The sequence below is a fragment of the Saccopteryx bilineata genome, chromosome 6, assembly GCF_036850765.1.
Source record: "Saccopteryx bilineata isolate mSacBil1 chromosome 6, mSacBil1_pri_phased_curated, whole genome shotgun sequence".
Lineage (NCBI taxonomy): Eukaryota > Metazoa > Chordata > Mammalia > Chiroptera > Emballonuridae > Saccopteryx > Saccopteryx bilineata.
The window spans coordinates 130411191-130431375 of NC_089495.1; the positions used below are offsets into that span (position 1 = coordinate 130411191).

Below are 20185 nucleotides of genomic sequence, written 5' to 3' on the forward strand. Positions count from 1 at the left end.
GCTCCCGGGCATGTCCTCCTGGCTCTGCCTTCTAGACACAATGCTTCCCTCCTCCCCTCCAGGGGTTCCAGGTCAAAAGAAAAGGAGGTGCGTGACTGCAATGCTGGTACCTGGAAGGGGCTCACACAGGCTCCCGGAATGGATTGAGAGCACCTCTCCCCAGCTCCATGGAGCGACATCATGGTGACACCTGCCACAGGAAGAGTATTTACACCACAGCCATTGGCAAGCACCATGACTCAGGGCGGCTTTCCTAGAGACCATTAACCTTTTGCCAACAGCCCAGTGGCCCTCAGACCAGGCTGTGCTGGGTTCAACCTGTGTCCCCCTTCCCCCAGGCTGATAGAATCAAACTGCAAAGACCAGGCTGAAGAACAAAGCTTTTTTTGTTTGTTTGTTTTTTGCTTTTTCTATTTTTCCAAAGTGAGAAATGGAGGTGGGGGGGAGCAGAGAGGCAGAGAGACAGACTCCCGCATGCGCCCAACCAGGATCCATCTGGCATGCCCACCAGGGGGCGATGCTCTGCCCATCTGGGGCATTGTTCTGTTGCAGCCAGAGCCATTCTAGCGCCTGAGGCAGAGGCCATAGAGCCATCCTCAGCGCCCAGGCCAACTTTGCTCCAATGGAGCCTTGGCTGCAGGAGGGGAAGAAAGAGACAGAGAGAAAGGAGAGGAGAGGGTGGAGAAGCAGACGGGCGCTTCTCCTGTGTGCCCTGACTGGGAATTGAATCCAGGACTTCCACACCCCGGGCCAACACTTTACCACTGAACCGACCGGCCAGGGCTGAACGTAGCTTTTGTGCACAGTCATGAAACCTCGGACAAACACCTTCTATCTTTCTTGATCCATCTCAAGACGAGAAAACAACATGAAAGCTAATGAACCACTTGAAAGAGCATGTTCAGTCTGCACACGCACTTCGCGGCCTGTGAGGACCTTCACATCCTGTGGGGCAGGTGAGGAAGGAAGGGGGTGGGGCTGGCACAGAGCACAGAGCCGGCCGGGCAGGTCCTGGCCCGGGCTTCCTGCTCCCACGGGCTTCTTCCCAGCAGCGGCTGTGGGAGCTCCGCATCGAAACTAATTACTGTTTAGGAAGCTTTCTGTGAGCCACGATGGAAGAAGAGAGCTGTAGCCATGCAGGGGAGAGGAGCAAGCTTGGGCAGCCCCCCGCTGCCCTGGCACGCTCTCAGCCTCGGAGACGCAAGCTGCTTAGGGAAAGGATTTCCTTGGAGAAAGTTTCTGGCCAGCCTGCGCTCTTGCCCACACTGGGCACTCTGGCAGGGCTGGCAGCCTCCCAGGGTTCCTTGGCCATGGCCCCTGCCATCGCTGGTCCCAGGGAGGATGCCAGGAAGACCAGTGGGCAAGGTTCCCCGTGCCTCAGTTTCTCCCTGTGTCTATCTGTCTCTGTCTAGAAGGTTAGGAGAACAAAAGGCAGAGGGTGCAAAATGCATGCACGCACACACACACACACACAACGCATACACATACACATCATACACATACCCTGTTGAATTTGCTTCCCCAGGGTGCTGTAACCAAGTACCACAAACTGGGCAGCTTCAAACCATCGGAATTCATTCTCTCCCAGTTCTAGAAGCTAAAAGTCCAAAATAAAGCAGTCAGCATAGTTCCCTGAGATGTGGAGGGAGGACCCTCCCTCAACCCCTCTTGCTTCTGGTGGGTGCCGGCAGTCCCCCAGCTTGTGGCGGAGTTGCTCCTATCTCCTTCTCCTTTTTTATTCCTGAAGTGAGAAGCGGGGAGGCAGAGAGACAGAATTCCTCATGCACCCGACCAGGATCCACCCGGCATGTCCACCAGGGGGCGATGCTCTGCCCATCTGGGGTGTTACTCCATCGCATCCGGAGCCATTCTAGTGCCTGAGGCGGAGGCCATGGAGCCGTACTCAATAGCTGGGTGTGTCTCTCTTCTTCTAGGGACACGGTCATATCAGACCAGGGGCCCATTCCACTCCAGGATGACCTCATCTTAACCAACTCCATCACAGGTCCTGAGGGTTAAGGATTCTGACATATTTGAGGGGGGAGCATGATTCAGCTCCTCATCCCCCACTACTGCTGAGCGTGCCTAGTCTAGAGAAACTGCCCCACGCTTGTCCCCCTGGCACTCTGTCATTTCCCTGAGGCAGCATAGCTGTCACAGAGAAGGCACCGCAGGGCTGCAGACCAGAAGGGCAGGCCCTGGGCAGCAGTGCCTGTCAAGCTGAGAACCTATGTCATCACAGACCAAAGGGGGCTGGACACAGGCAGCCGGCCAGGTGACCACAGAAGGAAGTGGGCAGGGGCACTGGGAATGATGCCACAGATGGTCCACGCCGGGCTCTGTGACTTGTGACCCTGGGACAGTGGGTGTAACCTAGGTACACCCAGGACAAGCCAGGTCCCTCTGCCCAGGGCGTTTCTTGAGTGTTCTGTCGAAAGCACCCCTCCCGAAGTTTCTCCTGGAGGAAGGGATCCAAATTTGCCTGTTTCTTAAAATCACAAAGGAACTGATCAATAAACATGAAATTACTTCGTCTTGGAAAGACACACACAGTTGGCAAGAAGTCGGCCTCAGAATACACAAAATGGTGGAAACTGAGGCTCAGAAACACGGTCGGGCTCAGTGGGAAAAGCAGCCAAGTTTAGACTTAAACCCAGGCAGTCGGATTCCAAGACCCTGAGGTTTCCCCAGCTGCTCTGAACCCACCCCCTCCATCATCCTGTGCCCAGAAATAAACACCACTCTGCTCTGCCACTGTCCACCTGGCCTGGTCACCAGCCAGCAAAGCACAAAGGGATGACCCTTTCAAGTCGTTGAGTTTCCCTCCCTGTCTACTACAGTGCTCAAGAGAAACGCGAAATCGTGTGAGGCCCTGTCCCCGGGCACAGCCGCTGACAATCTTATTGGTAGCCTGAGTCTGACAGCGGTGAAATCAGAAGTCACCAGTGAGCTGCTACAGCCTGACTTTGGGCTGGCTTCTCAGCCCCCAACGCCATGACCTCCACCTGCTTTCCCCACAAGGGGAGCGGGGACCAGACCCACTCCATGTGCCCTCCCTCCGGCGGCATTACCCGGAGCTCTGTTCATGTGGCCTTCTCCAAGAAACAAGCTGGTAGCTTACACTCTTCCTCCCAAGACAACTGTTCTCACATTCGTGTTTTCAAAGGCCCAGTAAGGAAATATCAAAAAACAAAGACAAAGAAACTGAGCAAACATCCAAGTTCCGTGTAGTGATGACCATACATGAGTGCCTCATCCCATAAAAAGCCAAACCTACCACTTTCCGGCTACCAGAGTGAATTTTCCTGCTGTTGTTACGCCCTTGGGCATTTTTGCTTAAGAACAAGTCTCCCTCCCACCCCTACGCCCCACACATGCCCCCGTGTGAGGCCCTTGGGTTTGGGGCCTCTGACAAACAAGTGGCTTCTGCTTTTGACAAGGAGCTTCCCCTTTTCTGGAACCTACTGGACACCCCCACCCCCCACAACCCCACCCTGGCCTCTGCCAATGGCAGCGGCGCCTGCGGCCTCTATCCTGGGTTCTGAAGCCGATTCACAACCACTGTGGGTGAGCTGTTTTTCCTGATGTTCTAGTTCTCTCCAGAGTTTGGTACAAATGGAAACTCCTGTGTCCCCCTGTTCAGCAAAAATCCCAGACTTTGGGTTTCATCCTCCTTGTGAGACCATTAACCACTAACACTTGACACCCTGTGGGGCCCCAAAGGACACATTCTGGAGCACGTTCCTGGGGTGTGCACCCCGGGAGTCCTTCCGCGGCAGGAGGACCCGAGTGGAAGCCTCCACGCCTCACGTCCAAACGTCTGCATTGTTACGATCCGTGACCTGAGGCGCCCTCAAGCCCATGACTTCCAAAACTCATGCTCTGCTTAGACCCCTCTGCCTCGCCAGGGATCTGGACAGGAGAGGAAACTGGGGTGGTGTCCTTTCTCCGCCCACAGGAGGGGCTCCTCTCTGGTCCCCCTCGGTGGGAGGGCAGGAGGTGGCAGACCCAGCCTGCCCTGAGCCTCAGAGAGGGCGGGTGGGCGGGACTGCACAAGGGGGGCCCAGACCGCGCCTGCCTCCCAGGCCTCCCTGCTCCACTGCGTCTTGAACACCTGCCTCAAAGAGAACTGTCTATCAATATTGCTTATTGATAAGTGGATGGACGCCTCAGCACACAGAAGTCCAGGAAAGGGAAGAGAAACACTTGGTTTCAGCAAAACGGGGGGTGGGGGGGCAGTCATTAAAATCACAGAGTTGGGGCCCTGGCCGGTTGACTCAGTGGTAGAGCGTTGGTCTGGCGTGCGGGGGACCCGGGTTCGATTCCCGGCCAGGGCACATAGGAGAAGCGCCCATTTGCTTCTCTACCCCCCCCCCTCCTTCCTCTCTGTCTCTCTCTTCCCCTCCTGCAGCCAAGGCTCCATTGGAACAAAGATGGTCTGGGCGCTGGGGATGGCTCCTTGGCCTCTGCCCCAGGCGCTAGAGTGGCTCTGGTCGTGGCAGTGGGCAGAGCCTCGCCCCTGGTGGGCGTGCTGGGTGGATCCCAGTCGGGCGCATGCGGGAGTCTGTCTGACTGTCTCTCCCCGTTTCCAGCTTCAGAAGAAAAAAATTTTTTTTAAAAATCACAGAGCTGGCCATAAAATAATTTATATTTTCTGAAACTTGGCTCTTTAAAAATGATCCTTAGACACATTATAAGGATATGACCATTTTGCCCATTTTGTATGGTGAACAGGTCAGAGATTAGGTTGAATTCTATGGTAGGATTATTCTTTTTCAGGTTAGGAAAACGGGGGAATACTGGGTATTTCGTACAGTGTAACCCCACATGACCAATGGCTTTCCACAGCTGAGAAAACAGGACACAAGATGAGAAGGGATGACCATGACCAACCAGACCAAGACCGCCTCCCCCTCAACCCAGGCTCTTCCTATGAAACCACGAGGCTTCCTGCCCCACCCTGCAAGACCACAACAGAATTCAGGCTGCGCCTTATATCCAGGCCCAGAAACTGGGGTCTCCGGGCCATGCCAGGGACCTGCCTGAGGACACTTGGGGAATCAGCCACCAATGCGAAGCCATAATCCACTCGTTTTCAGCCTAGTTCACTTCTCATTCACCAATGTCCCCGTGCGGTGCCCAAGTGGAATGACAATGGAGACTGCACTGGTCCCCCTTGGCCACTGTCCTTTACTTCCCTAGAGATCACATTAAAAACAAACCTCTAGGGAGCTTGATTCAAGTTGCAAATTCTAGGAAGTTGAACCTGGTGCCTGGTGGTCTCTATCTATACGTTTAGATCTATGTGTGTGTCTCTCCACACGCACACCTATGCACACATATGCATGCACACGTGTACGTAACCCTGGTGATGAAGAAGCATGCACTCCCATGGGGCAGGCTGCGAGGCTGGTGGTGGCATGGTCGTCAGCCTCCATCAGAGGCCCTGCAGGAGGCCAGGCCCGGAGAGCCACTGCCCAAAGTGTAGCCCTGCCCAAGCACCTGTGTGCGCTCCCCGGAACGTCACAGACACCCAGAGACAGGTTCAGGTTCCCTGGGAGGAAGAACCGTGTGATGGCTGAGCAGCGCCCCCCAGCCCTGCGGGGGTCAGGCAGAAAGGATGTGGCCTCTGTCAGGGGACGGAGAACAAGAGCCTGATGCTTTCCAGAGCCTTAAAGCCCTTCTGGGTGAGGCCACGGGGCTGGTGACCTGTCTGGGTGGGTGCAGCCGGGCTTGGACTCGACCTAGCTCTCCTGGCTCTCAGAGTCTGTTCTCCCACACTCAGCAGAGTCCTTGTCCTCTGTGCCATCTCCTCGGACTCCCAAGCCTCCGCCTTGAGGGAGAGAGAGAGCACAGGAGCCCACAGAGCGAGGGGACATGCAGGGGCCCAGATTCTCAGCAGGGACAGCTTCTCTGCACACCTCATGACAGCTCTAGGGTGCTGCTCCTCCCAGGCTGAGGCTGAGCATGAACATCCCTACCACCCCACCACCCACACCCAACCGTCCACCAAGCCCAAGCCCACTGCCACACCCCACCACCCACACCCAGCCGTCCACCCAGTCCACTGCCACACACCCCCATCCACACCCTCTGTCCACACAGCCCACTGCCACACACCACCATCCACACACTCTGTCCAGACCCCATGTCTTCACACCCCACCACACACATACCTGACTGTGAGTAGTGGGATGCACAAACCAAAGAGACAGCAGGAAGACCAGGTGTATGTGGGATGCACCATGGGGGGGTGGGAGGAAGGAAATGTGAGCACAGAAATAAAAAGGACCGGGAACCAAGCCCAGTCTACCCACCCACCTGACACACAGACCGAGGCAATTTGTTCACCTGCTTCAAGAGAACTTATAGGCCCTGGCTGATTGGCTCAGTGGTAAGAGTGTTGGTCCAGTGTGTGGAAGTCCCGGGTTCAATTCCCGGCCAGGGCACAATGGAGAAGCGCCTATCTGCTTCTCCACCCTTCTTCCCCTCCTTCCTCTCTGTCTCTCTTCCCCTCCCGCAGCCAAGGCTCCATTGGAGCAAAGTTGGCCTGGGCGCTGAGGATGGCTCTGTGGCCTCTGCCTCAGGCATTAGAATGGCTCCAGTTGCCACAGAGCAAAGCCCCAGATGGACAGAGCATCGCCCCCTGGTGGGCATGCGGGTGGATCCTGATCGGGCACATGCGGGAGGGAGTCTGTCTGACTGCCTCCCCGCTTCTCACTTCATAAAAATACAAAAAGAAAAAAAAGAAAACTTATGGAGTCCCGACGATACTTATTTCCACCTCATCTTCATTATAGAAGGATGCCGCCATGCAGTAAAGAGAAAACACATCTCAGGGAGGAGAAACAGCAGCCACAGAAAAACCAAGTAGGGTGGGTTGGCATGGGGATGTCCCCAAAGCCATGAGTGCCACACCCTTGCAGGCATGGCCGCAGGGCTTGCTTTTGGGGCTTCTCTAAGACGGTAGACAACCAACGAAGAAGATGGCATTTGAATAATTACACCTCATTCGAGTTCACTGCACGCCGGGTGGTTTACGAGATATCATTCACTCTGCGCACCAGCCCTTGGGTAGGTATTCTCACCGTGGGTTTACAGATGAAACGACTTCCCCTCGGCGATGCCAAGGAGCTTGTCTGATTCGAGACGCAGCAGGCGAGACCCGCTCACCGTCACAACCTTTACAATGAAGGGCATTCGGGAACACCCAGGAGTGATGGGCCACATCCATCCTCGCAACAGTCACATCACCTCATCTGTATTCCAAGGGCAAGTGAGGAGCAGTCTTGTGGGGCAAAGAGCAGGGAGTCTGGATTCAGCCACGCCTGCTTCAAACGCTGGCCTTGCCCCTCAGCTGTGGCGCCCCATAGGCAAGCCGTTCAGTCTGTCTGAGCCTCAGTTTCCCCAACCGTCAACAGGGGGGCAATAATACAAACCAGGCGAGTTGATCAAGAAAGACTCTAATGACCAAAACTGGGAAAGGGGTTGTCACGATGACCAGTCCTGAGGATAGCAACCCATGCACAAATGATTTCACGACTTCGTTCAAAGGGGAGGACCTAAGGGTCTGAGAAACCGGCAGACCCGCCCCGGGTACCAGGGACAGTGTCCCCACAGGAACGCACCCTGCCAGTGCCTCTTGGCCGGGTGGCAAGCACAGGGAACAACACAACTGGGTCAGAAGGCAGGTTTTTCAAGCTTGGTGAAATCTAGCTGCCGTGAAACAAAGGATGAGACGAGATACCATCTGGGCAGAGAGATGGGAAAGGGAACAGCAAGAGAAGCTCCTGGCTCGCAGCCTGGAGCCCTCAGTGTCGAGTCTTTTGATTCCAGCTTCTTAGAAAAGGCCGGTGTTCCTTCAGGGATCCAAAGATATGCACCAGTATGATTTTTGGAAAGCAACATTAGATTAAAACCCAAACCCTAAGAGCCGTCCATTCTCAATCAGCCAGGGACGAATCACTGGGGTGAAAGAATGCTTGCTGGGAGGAAGGGTGCTGGGAAGGAGGGACCGTGAAGGTGAGTGAGGCAGGGCCCGGTGACATCCGGGACCCTCCTTTCTCTTGCCAAGTGGCTCCCCGCTGCGGACCTCTGAGGCATACAGAGCTTGGTGCTTCAGGGTCCACCTAGCACCAGGCAGCTGGCAGTGCCCAAAGGGATACCTATCAGCGGCTGGAGGTCCAAAAAAATAATGACTTCAGATGTAAGCATCTGTAATCAGCCCAAAACAATGGCAGGAGGTAGTTACTCTTGTCTCTTCCATATGTCCATCAGGCTGTAGGGTACAGTGATTTAGTGCAAGAGTCAGTTGTCAGACAACTAGGACTTGGAGCCTGGCCTCTGCAGCCAAGACCTCCCACCTGGAGAAGGGGGACCATATTGGCATTGACCCACATCGCTACATCTATGAGATGTGTGATTCTCTCAAGAAAAGAAGACAAGGCCCTGGCTGGTTGGCTCAGCGGTAGAGCATCAGCTTGGCATGTGGAAGTTCTGGGTTTGATTCCCAGCCAGGACATACAGGAGAAGCGCCCATCTGCTCCCCCTCTCCTTCCTCTCTGTCTCTCTCTTCCCCTCCCGCAGCCAAGGCTCCATTGGAACAAAGTTGGCCCAGGCGCTGAGGACGGCTCCATGGCCTCCGCCTCAGGTGCTAAAATGGCTCCGGCCACAGCAGAGCAATAGCCCAGATGGACAGAGCATCATCCCCTGGTGGGCATGCCAGGTGGATCCTGGTTGGGTGCATGTGGGAGTCTGTCTGACTGCCTCCCTGCTTCTAACTTTGTAAAATTACAAAAAAAAAAAAATGGAAAAGTAAAAGAACACAACAGCATCAACTGTGGTCTCAACCCTAAGGCAGTGTTCAGTCCTTTGGATTTTCACCAACCAACCAGGAGTCAGCAGGGAGGGCTTCCAGGGAGAGGCAGGCAGAGGCAGGTGCGACTCCTAGAGCCCTGCGGGTAGTGTTCTGCTCCCAGGGGGAGCCTTCCAGGGTCGGTTTCTACCCTCACCACCCCAACTCTCAGCAGCCCCCCTACCCAGGCTTGGCTTCCAAATCTTATGGTGGTCTTCCCCCAAAGCTCTGTCCTAGGGGAAAGCAAACCAACATTCCCAGAGTCCCCCTTTCTTGTTTTTTGCCCAACTATCTCATTTCATTCTCCCCGTACCCCGTGAATTGGGATGACAGCCCCCATTAACAGGTGGGGGACCTGGGGATCAGAAAACACTGGTAAACTTGCACTGAAGCGAGATGGGAGGGCTTCCACATTCACCCGGCAAACAGACGGCTTCTGGCTTCCCAGCCGCTGCCTGTCGGTCTTCCGGGAGCTCAGTGGAGAATGGAGCTGGGCTGCCCGCTCCCTCTCCCGTTTCTCCACCCAGGCACCTGGACTGAGTCTGGGAGGCTGGTTACACACAGGAGATGAGGGGCTTACATACCCGGAGGGGGTGCTCCAGACTCCAGAGCAGGCCTGGGTCCTGGAGCTACCACACCGGCCTCGGCCTCATGGCACACTGTTTTCTCCGTCCTCTCGCTCACCCTCACCATGCCAGGATTTCCAGCAGGAAGAAGCAGTGTGAGCGTGAGTGCGTATCAGTGTGTGTGTGTGTGTGTGTGTGTGTGCGCGCGCACGCGTGTGTTGGGACACCTGGATCTTGGGGGGACATGCAGACATGAACTGTGGGTGGTAGAAAGCATGATGGCTTCGGTGACCCTGGTCCCACCCTCTTGGGAAGAACGCAGGTTGTTGTTAGTTGCTACCCTAACCATGCTTCGAAGGCAATGGCCCTGTCGTGTCAGGGCCACCATAACACAGCACCCTGGGGCCACCCTAACACAGCACCACAAACCACAGACGTGTACTCCCGCAGTGCTGGAAGCCAGAGGCCCAGAATCAAGGTGTCCGCCGAGCCCTGCCCCTCTGAGCCCTCCAGGGGAGGCTCCTTCTTATCTCCTGCAGCTTCTGGTGGCCCCAGGTGTTCCTGGCTTGTGGCAGCATCCCTCCAACCTCTGCCTCCATCTTCACGGGGCCTTTTTCCCTCTGGGTGTCTCTGTGTCCAAATTTCCCTCCTCTGATAAGGACACCAGTCATCTCCTATTAGGGTCCCAGCCCCCTGACCTCACTTCAACTCGGCTAATTACATCTGCACAGACCCTGTTTCCAAACAGAGCCACATTCATAAAGACCAGAGGTTAGGACCTCAACATTATCTTCCTGGGATGCCATTCGAGTCACAACCCTGTTCATCTCTGTCCTGGCACAGGGCCCAGGAAACAGACACAAATGAGTTGACCTGTTTCCAGTCTGGGCTCCAGCCGTGCCTGATAGAAACACAGTCCTTATAGCAACACAGCTCTCCGTTTCTTTACAAACCAAGAAGTTGGCACCTTGCTTTCTAAAATTCTCCCCTGGTCCCATTGTGTCCGGTCCCCTGCCCCTCACAGTGCAAACAGGACACTCCAGTGCTGCCCTGAGCCAGTCTCTGCACAAAGGGCGCGTCCCCCACTGTACTCCCTGCCGGAGGCTGGCAAGGCCAGAAGGCTTCCCACAGGGGGTCCCCAGCCTCTGCCTCATGGAAGAAGAGCTGGACTCCCGGGGTTTCCAAGAGCAAATTGGTCTTTGTTGAACACTCATCAGCAACTTCGTGCCAGGTCAGAGTATATCAAAACACCGAGGCCCTGGCAGAAACCCCAGAGCCCAGCAGTATCTGATTGGTCCAGGACAAGCTATGAGTTGGCAGAGAAGGGCTTTCTTCTCAACAGAAAGGAAAGGAGGATGGAAAGCAACTTGTTTTCAAAGTACGCAGAGGAAGAAAGGGATGAGTGAGGTCTGGATTTACCATTCCATCGCGGGGCTAAAGCGCTTACACGTAAGATGCCTCCTTCCGACAGAGGCGAGTGTGGCGGGTGGACGGCCCTCATCTGCCCTGGTCTGGCCACGCATTGTACACGGGGTCTCTCTAAGGATTCCCTGCCGCTAAGTCTCGGCCACAGGGCCTCACTCCCCTGGGGCTCCTCTGCACTTCCTATGGCAAGGTCACAGTCAATTAACCAAGTAAATGACAGCCCCCATTTCCACACGACTGATCACTTCACGGGGCCTCTGTTCTTCCTTTCCAAAGACACTGACAACACTTTGGCCTGTGGTTCGGTTTCCCAGGGTTACCAGGATGGGCAGGCCCAGCACCTTGCAAGAAGTGGGAGATACCAGTGTTTTGTGAGTACCCACACTCACCGCTCAGGGTCACAGGGAGAGTGGATGGAGATGAGTGGGGAAGAAAAGGGGGCCGGATGCTAACTCAGCCCATGACAGAGTGCCTGCAGCCTGCTCACCGCCCCCATCAAAGTAAAATGGTGGCCAGCTGAACACATCAAAACAGGAAAAGGAAAAGAAAATAAACAGTCAAGAGACGGCAGCATGTAAGAGCACATTCATTTGTCCGAAGGGCTGGAGAGGACACGAACGGGTTCAAAGGTGACGTGGATGAGGTCTGAGCCTGTGACAAGGCACTGGCAAGGAAAACATGCTTCCGAATTTGTCCCCTGGTCCACCTCATGGTTGGCACGGTTGAAGTGCGACCCAAGCAGGGGGTGGCTATAACAGGCAGTGTCCTAGGTGCCATTGGAGGAGGGCAGCTTGGAGAAAAATGGGCAGAAAGACAGGTTTGAATGGCACTGGGAACCCTGACAAGTTTGTGACGTACGGACAGACATAAGACTGAACCCACAAACCACACCAGGCTACAGCGTCTGTCTCTAGAGATGGCCTTTGGTGAGAGAACGACCCAGGAGGATGGTAGCTGCATGTATGTATCTTCAGGCCACTGTGCAGTATTCAGAGCTGATCCACGGAGGACCATGCCCACTCTGCAGTGTAGACTCCTTCTATAGCTGTATCCACCCACCCAGACCCTCCACAGGACCAGCAACGGACAGTGCCTAACTGGCATTCAACCAGCATACAATAGGAGCCCACTCTCTGGCTAGCCATAGGCACACCCTGCAAGCTGTGGAGGGGCATCCTGGCCTCGTGTATGAACCCTGGGGCCATGGGACAGTTCTGGGGGCTCTATCACCAGGTAGCTTGACTCCTGAACGTCCCACTAATTATACTCTGGGCTCTATCAGAGCCTAGGCTCAGGGTACCCAAAATGCACTAAGCCCCTGAGATGCCGAGTCATATATTCATGTGGCCTAACAGGCTAGCCCTCACTGGGCTACCTGGCTGGGCTGGGAGTCTGTCTTTCTCTGGAAGCCAGAGATAGCCTACCTTTGTTGGAATAGTCACTAGCTGAGGATATCTCTTCTCACTGACAGCTAATACGGTACAGGTGACAGATGGATAGATAGATGGACAGATAGGTAGATACATGGATGGATGGATGGATGGATGGATGGATGGATGGATGGATGGATGAATAGAGGAATAACTAAATAGAAAGAAAAGAAGAAAAGGAAAAGAAAGAATAGGAAGGAAGGGAGGGAGGGAAGGAGGGAATGATGGGGGCAGAAGAAATGGATCAGTATGAGCACTGCAGAAGTTGGAAACCAACTGCTTATAAACTGCCATAGGCCTAAGTATCACCTAGAGAACCGCAAAACTGGGGTTCCACTCCTCAGAGATTCCAGCTCAGAGGTCTAGGCTGAGACCTAGGATTTTACATTTTAAACATGGTTCTACTTAAGCAGGTCCAGGAACCACAGTTTGAAAAACACTGCCTGAAACCCCTAAGCCAACACATCTTGCTCAAGGGGTACAAACTGACCAAGGTCAAGTCCAAAGTCAAGAGAGACACACTCCCTGTCCTGCATGGCACCCATTTCCCTTCCCAGAGGCTTCAGTCCAGGGTGTTTGGGTGGCGTGATGGACACTCAGTCCCCCAGCGCTGGGAGCAGAAGGGCAGCTCTGTTCCCACCCACATCTGGGCCACACCCACTGCTACAGCAAACTCCCAAGCTAGAGGATGTGATTGGAGAGAGGCAACTGGTCACCAGCCTGTCCCCAATGGGGAGGCCGGGAGGTCTCCCTCTGGACACACCACAGGCAGAGGCATGGCCTGGGACCAGCCTGCCTAGGCCGAGCTGTGTCTCCACAACCTTCTGTGACCAGCCAGCTGCTCTCGCCTCTATTTTTAGTCTGTCTCCAGTGACTGTGAAGGATTTTTGGAGCACCGCTCCCAAGGGGCCCGGGGACATGTGCGGCAATACTTATTATCAGCAGAAAATACTGGGCCACGGGCTCAGTTGTGCCACAGGCTGCTGTGTGAGGTCCTTCTCTCTGAGGCCCTCCCTTCCCCTGGGTCACCTGCTCTCTGCCACTGGCTTGCAAACAGTTCCAAGGACCCACAACACACCGGCCAATGGTCCTCAATTAAAATATGTCTCCGCTATATGGATTTCAGCATTAGCAGGGAAGCCGCTTTCTCCAGGATGAAAAAAGGAGAAAAGAACAGGCCGGTTTCTGGCCAATAGCTCGTCTGGCAGAGTCCTGGCAGAATGCCACTCACAGCTGGGCACCTAATGAGTTATTTTCTAATGCCATTCCCCTCCATCTCATTATTATTCCTGCTTTACCTCAGCAATGGTGGCGGAGAGAGGGGAGCTCAGGCAAGAGCTCGCCTGGACACTTTTAAACATAGCGCCCACCTTGCTACTCTTCAGAGCCCAGCACAACCCCAGAGGAATCGGCATACGGTCCTCCCTTCTCCTCTCCTGTCTCTCACCCCTACTTTCCCCGGACAAGATCCCAGAGAGTGTCCCCAGAAAGGTGACCCAAACTGCCTAAGAAAGAGGCTAAAAATCAAGCCAAGTCTCCATCCTCCATGAGGCCAAGGGCCATTCACCCATCCATCGAATTCAATCAATGAATTACTCTAGTTAGCGATTCTAGGCCTCCATTACCCGTTATAACCCACAGACCCTAGGGCAGGGGTCCCCAAACTACGGCCTGCGGGCCACATGTGGCCCCCTGAGGACATTTATCCGGCCCCTGGCGCACTTCCAGAAGGGTCACCTCTTTCATTGGTGGTCAGTGAAAGGAGCATAGTTCCCATTGAAATACTGGTCAGTTTGTTGATTTAAATTTACTTGTTCTTTATTTTAAATATTGTATTTCTTCCCGTTTTGTTTTTTTACTTTAAAATAAGATATGTGCAGTGTGCATAGGGATTTGTTCATAGTTTTTTTTTTATAGTCCAGCCCTCCAACAGTCTGAGGGACAGTGAACTGGCCCCCTGTGTAAAAAGTTTGGGGACCCCTGCCCTAGGGTATCCCCTGCAATTAATTCCTCTGATCTGGTGTCTCAGGCCGGCCGGCAGGCAGGTGCTATTGGTAGGAGGCAGGGATTGATGGTTAAAGACAGTCAGATCCCGGGTGGGAGGTTTGCCTTGACATCACCCCCAACCCCCTAGACAGTGGTCGGCAAACTCATTAGTCAACAGAGCCAAATATCAACAGTACAACGATTGAAATTTCTTTTGAGAACCAAATTTTTTAAACTTAAACTATATAAGTAGGTACATTCCTTATCGAGGTAGCGCCCGCACGTGGTATTTTGTGTAAGAGCCACACTCAAGGGGCCAAAGGGCCGCAAGTGGCTCGCGAGCTGCAGTTTGCCGACCAAGGCCCTAGGTCATGGTTCTGTTTACGCACAGGGCACGGCTGGCACAGACCAAGGCCTATCATGTCCAAAAGGGATCCAATCCAATTCAGTGGAGAGAGGAGCTGCTTGGCCACTGGAGGCCCCAGGAGACCTCATCACTATGGAGTGCTGCTGGACATGACCAAATGACCCTACCCACAGGGCTGCCAAAGCCACCCTGTCCTTAAAGAGCTGCTCCTGAGAATCTCCTAGAACATCCTTGGAAATGGCATCCTCTGGGCCCCAGGGATCACGGGGCACCGGGGGATGAGAGAGTGAACATGATGCCCCCTTTGATTTGCAGCTGTCAGCCCATGACTACCATGGCGATGACTGAACTCATCACTGTCCCCACAAGAACCAGCGGCTCCTGGACCAAACACCTTGGAACCCTCAGGTCAACCCAATGTCTGCGTCCCCTGGCCCCCTTCACCAAACACTGTGACTCACCCAGCTCCCTTCTAACACCTCACACCCCCCTTCTCTCGTCATTACTGCAGTTCAGCCCCGCAGAGCACTCTCTCAGATTTTCACCCAAGCATTTGCCTCTGTTTTTCCGACACCAGTCACTCTTTCCGCTACCCCACCTGGCATGCTGCTATCTGACTAAGTCTCAAGCGTGGTTTTTGTCACCTTGACCTGCTTCTTAGTTCAGATTCCCCTGAAAACAGACAGCAAGGCAACTAAAGGTCCATGAATGTGTCCCAGGGAGTGGGGGCAGTGGGTGGGGAAGCCAGACGAGCCAGCAAGGGCACAAGGACAAATGGACAACCACAGTGGGTAACTGGGCGGGACCCCGCCTGCAGGGACTCTCTGAGGCATCCCACAGAACACAGGTCAGCCCTGTCCACCTGCATCCCTGCTTCGCTGAGGGTTTCCCTTAGGGCGTAACTGCAACTCCAGCACTCCCCGCCCAGGAGGATCCTTCAGGACAAGGATCAGGACCAAGAAAGACACAGGGAGAGGGGGTGGTGCAGGGAACTCTGGGTGGGCCAGCTGGGGCAGGGCGTCAGAAGCATCTGTCTCTGTCTCTGCAGCTTCTCAGCACCTGCAGGAAGAAGTCCTCCCTCCCTGGGCCTGCCTTCCAGGTAGGGCCGCAGGATGCCCAGGTAAACTGGGATGTCAGTGAGCAAGGGATAGTTTTTTTTAGTATATGCTTACACCAAATGGTGCACAGAGCATTCATGCACTAAAAAGCTCTTCGTTGTTTATCTGAAATTCTCATTTAACGTTTTTACTTGCTAAGTCGGGCAACCCCACTTCAAGACCTCAATTCCCTTCTAATTACTCTGAATTGATGATTACGGGAAGGGGCTCTTCACTGCACCTGGGAGCAGTAGGCCAACCCGAGTCCATGGTGGTGCTCAAGCTGGGTCCCTATCAGGAGCAGTCCCTGGCTCCTCACAGGTGTCTCTGTGCTGCCCACCATCTCTGGGCCTAATGTCTGTCTTCTCTCCCTTCCTTCTCCTTTGAAAGCAGGTACTCTCTGCACCTGTCCTCTTATGCCCTTGGCTGGCATCTATCTTATTTTCCTAGTTAGATTGTAAGTCTCATCTGGCCTAGCATATAGATTAAGACCCCACTGGCCCCATCACCAAATGCCAACTCTGTGAAGGTGGAGTCAGAACCACCTGGATCTCCCCATCAACCTGAACACTGGACACATGCTGTGGAATAACTGAGTTCTTGGAACAGCTCGTGCCAGGAACATTGTCTAAAGCAGCCAAACTCGTTGCCAGTAGCAGGAAGGGTGGTCAGAGTATTACAACTAGATGGGGTCTTGTCCACACAGCCAGGTCTCTCAGTCCTTTCCCAGGTCTGGACTTAGTCCTGCACCACCACCGGCACCCCATGGACAAACCCCATGGTATTTTAGACAAATACCATTTGGTGTAAGCATATACTAAAAAAAAACTATCCCTTGCTCACTGACATCCCAGTTTACCTGGGCATCCTGCGGCCCTACCTGGAAGGCAGGCCCAGGGAGGGAGGACTTCTTCCTGCAGGTGCTGAGAAGCTGCAGAGACAGAGACAGATGCTTCTGACGCCCTGCCCCAGCTGGCCCACCCAGAGTTCCCTGCACCGCCCCCTCTCCCTGTGTCTTTCTTGGTCCTGAAAGAAACCCACACTTGGGACTGGTTATACTGTCAGCCTCAACACAACATGGCCTGTGCACTGGACTGTCAGTTTCTTCTCTCTCTCTCTCTGTATCTCTCTCTGCCTCTCTCTTTCTCTCTCTCAAATCCAGCTCTCTGATTGTAAATGTAATAGCTATATATTTATGTAACTCTAAATTTGAAAAAAGCTTTCCCATCAATTATTTTATTGAACTATCCCTGTAAAGAAGGCAAAGAATTATGTTGGATAACCAAGAGACAACGAGTGGTCAAATGGCTTTTGGGAGGTCTGTAGTACTAGCATCTACCTTTTTAATTACAAATATAGTTAAAACGCCTCACATTTAACCATGTAAACAGGGACGTTTCAGTTTCCAAGTAGAATGTTCATTCAAAGGAATGCTTATTTCTGCGTATTTGGGTCACCACACACAGCCAGGGATCCAGTCTCTTTCTCCCTAGCTTTCCCCATGCCAGGTAGGACTGACCACTACACCCCAACTTCAAGGTGCTCCCCAAGTCCCCTTCAGACGTCTGGAGCCAGCGCCCCGGGACTCCACCGTTCATTATTCAAGCATTACGCACACAGAGACAGGAGAGGAGGAGCTGCGTTCAAGGAACAGGAGGAAAGCGCCTACTGAGGATTGCCCCACCCTAGCCCGGCCCTATCGCGGTCTGGAGCAATTAGCGATTAGCGTTAATGAGGTGTCAGGAGGCAGCTCACTGCGCCCTCCCACCCTATGCCCAAGACCCGTCACTCCGGAGAGAACAAAATCACATTCTCCATGGAGCCCTCTGCTCTCTCTCCTTCCCTCTTCCTCTGTGTGTGTGTGCGTGTGCGTGTACACAAACATCTACTGCGTTGGTAGAGGAGGTGTGTGTGTGTGTGTGTGTGTGTGTGTGTGTGTGTGTGTCCCAGTTGGAGGTTTCCGTAAGGTAAAGTTAAGGGCCATGCCGCACTTCCACTACCGGATCCCCCACGGGGAGGTTAGGGAGGGCTGTGGCAGAGCGCGGACAAGTGGCCGCTGGCTACCTGGGCAAGCAAACCCCGGCGGAAAGGGGGCGGGGACTCGGAGTAACCCCGCCCGCCCGTCTTCCCTCCAGCTGGACGAAGTCAAGCTGCAGACCGATCGATGTCGCCAAAGTCCTAGCTGGGCTGCCCGCGTGGCCGGGGCTGAAGTTCGCCGCAGCTCTGCAGGCATTAGGGATCCCGAGCCCCCAAGCGTCTGAAACATGCTGGGGTGGGTAGGAAGGGCTGACAAAGGTAAAGGCTGCAGAGGAGTCCCCTGCCCCAGACCCTGAGCCACCCTGAGGGAAACTGGGGAAGAAAGAGGTCCATCTGAGGGCGCAGCTCCACAGTCACCCCATCCCCCGCTGTCCCCACCCACTGCACCTCCCCTCCTTCCCCCGCGGCCGCGCGGGCTCCACCTCCCCGGAGCGCAGTCCACACCGTCCTTTTCCAACAAAACAACACTACGCACCGCCCCCCGCACCCGCACCGGGCGAGACTACGCCCTGCCCAACACCAGCCAGCTCGGCCAGGGAGCGCGCCCCGGGCCCTTCGCCCCTTCCTCTGTGTCCCCGCCGCGGATGGGGCTGCACGCGGGGGTGAGGGGGTAGATGGAGCCCGGGCTCGGCGGCCCAGCTCGGCCCTGCGCCTCCACCCTTCCCGCGAGCGGCCCGAAGTGACAGGAGGGGCACGCATGGCGCGCGCGGGGCAGCCCGCGTTAACTGCTTCGGCGCCGGGGCGGCGGCCTCGCGAGGGCGGGGACCCGGGGACCGTGGTGCCGGGTACTCACCGGAATGTGCACTCGCAGCGATCGCCTCTTCTGGCTGGCGTTTTTCTTGCCGCTGCTCCCACCAGGGCTGGAAACATCTTTCTTCTTCTTGGTGTCCATGGCCGCGCTTCCCATAACTTTAACCAGAAGTTAATTCCGGGCAACTCGTTCCTAGAATACGGTCCTCTCCTTCCTTGCACGGCCCCTGCTGTCGGCCTGGAGCTGCGCGCTCGTTACTACTGTCCTTCCCCTTGAAGACACCGCGTGGGGACTTGCGCGTGGAGGGAGGGTGGAGCAGGTACCTCGGGCAGCCGCCCGCCACCCGGGAGGGATGGCGGTCGGCTTGAGCGCTGAGCTGGTTTCCTCTTCCTTCTATGGGCTCATCTGATGCCAAATCAAAGCCACAGGGTGTCCTGGTTCTGGTCTCTCTCCGGATTACGCGTGGCAGACGTCTCCAGCTGGGTGACAAAGTTTTCTTCCTTTTGCAAAGCGAAGCAACATTTTCCTCCTACTTGGCTCCTCCCACAGATTCCCAGAGGTAACGTGAACGGCAGGTGCAGTTGAGCCCAGAGATTTGGAAAACAAGCCTCCTCAGCCCGTGCAGTCTGTGTGTGAACGTGACCCTCGGCTGCAGGATAAACCAGCCAGGAGCCTGGAACGGGGGCCGTCCTCCCGGTTCGAGGGAGGGAGGAGGGGAAGAGGAGGCGCAAACGCGGGCTCTCCGCCGTGGGGCGCGGGCTCTGCTGCGAGCACAAGTTGTGGCGCGGCTCGCACGGCCCCGCGGGGCTCAGGGGCCGCGCGCCGCTCGGTGCTACCCGCGCGCCGCGGTCCCGAGCCGGGTGAGGGCCCCTGCGGGCTCCGGCGGGGTCGCGAGGCGGCGGGAGGCGGCGAGCACCCAACAGGAAGTGCGCGCCGCGCGGCTCTGCGCTGCCCCCGCGCCCCGTCGCGCGCCCCGCGGGCGGGGACTCCCTCCCTGGCTGCCGCAGCGGTGCGGGGCTCGCGCGGGGCCGCTGTCTCACCGGTGTCTTGCGGCCCCCGGCACACGCCTCCGCTGCCCGGCCCCGCGCAGACCCGGCAGTGGCGGAAGCGCCGGCTCAGAGTGGGATGCGCATTGGCCGCACGTGCTGCGCGAGGCGCCGCGGCGGGCGGCCGCCCCGTACGCGCGCGCGGGGCTACAGGGGTCGCTAGGGACTGCGGCGCCCCGCGCCCCACCCCGCCGCACGCAGCTGGCTCTTTCAGGTACGCCTGGAGCTGCGCAGCGGGTTTGCGGTGAGCGTCCCGGTGCCATACCGCAGCCTGGCGCCCCGGGAAGCGCGGGCTCCTCAGACTGCGGCAAAAAACGGGTGAGGTGAGGTCTCCACGTGCCGCCACGATCTCGGAGAGCCACCGCCTCCCCGTCCTGCAGGCCTTGCTGAGGGCCCGTGGGGGTTCTGCGTAGTGGCGGCGTCCCCACCCCCACCCCCAGTAGGGCGCGACTTTGGCAGGAGGTAGGGTGGGTGCTGGGTCGGGTGCTAAGGACAGTGGCCCCCAAAGTCACTGGAGCACCCTGAATGCTGACGTCAGCCCTGCTGCGCCCCGTAGTCGGTAATGCGGGGAGATCACCCAGAGAAAACGCGACACAGGTCGCTTTGGGAACGCCAGGGGGACCGGT

General features: G+C 55.9%; 1 protein-coding gene across 2 annotated transcripts in view; it reads right to left on the minus strand.

Annotated features, from left to right (window-relative positions):
- The window catches only part of PRKAG2 (protein kinase AMP-activated non-catalytic subunit gamma 2), a 200514-nt gene extending 180727 nt beyond the window's left edge, over positions 1-19787 (minus strand). Inside the window, exon 1 of one of the 2 annotated variants that reach the window (XM_066237433.1) lies at positions 18556-19787. In XM_066237433.1, the coding sequence (XP_066093530.1) occupies positions 18556-18669 (114 nt within the window). In that variant the 5' untranslated portion in view covers positions 18670-19787. The remainder of the gene's footprint in view (positions 1-18555) is intronic. The other variant, XM_066237432.1, reaches the window with a different exon arrangement.
- Positions 19788-20185: the final 398 nt, after the last annotated feature.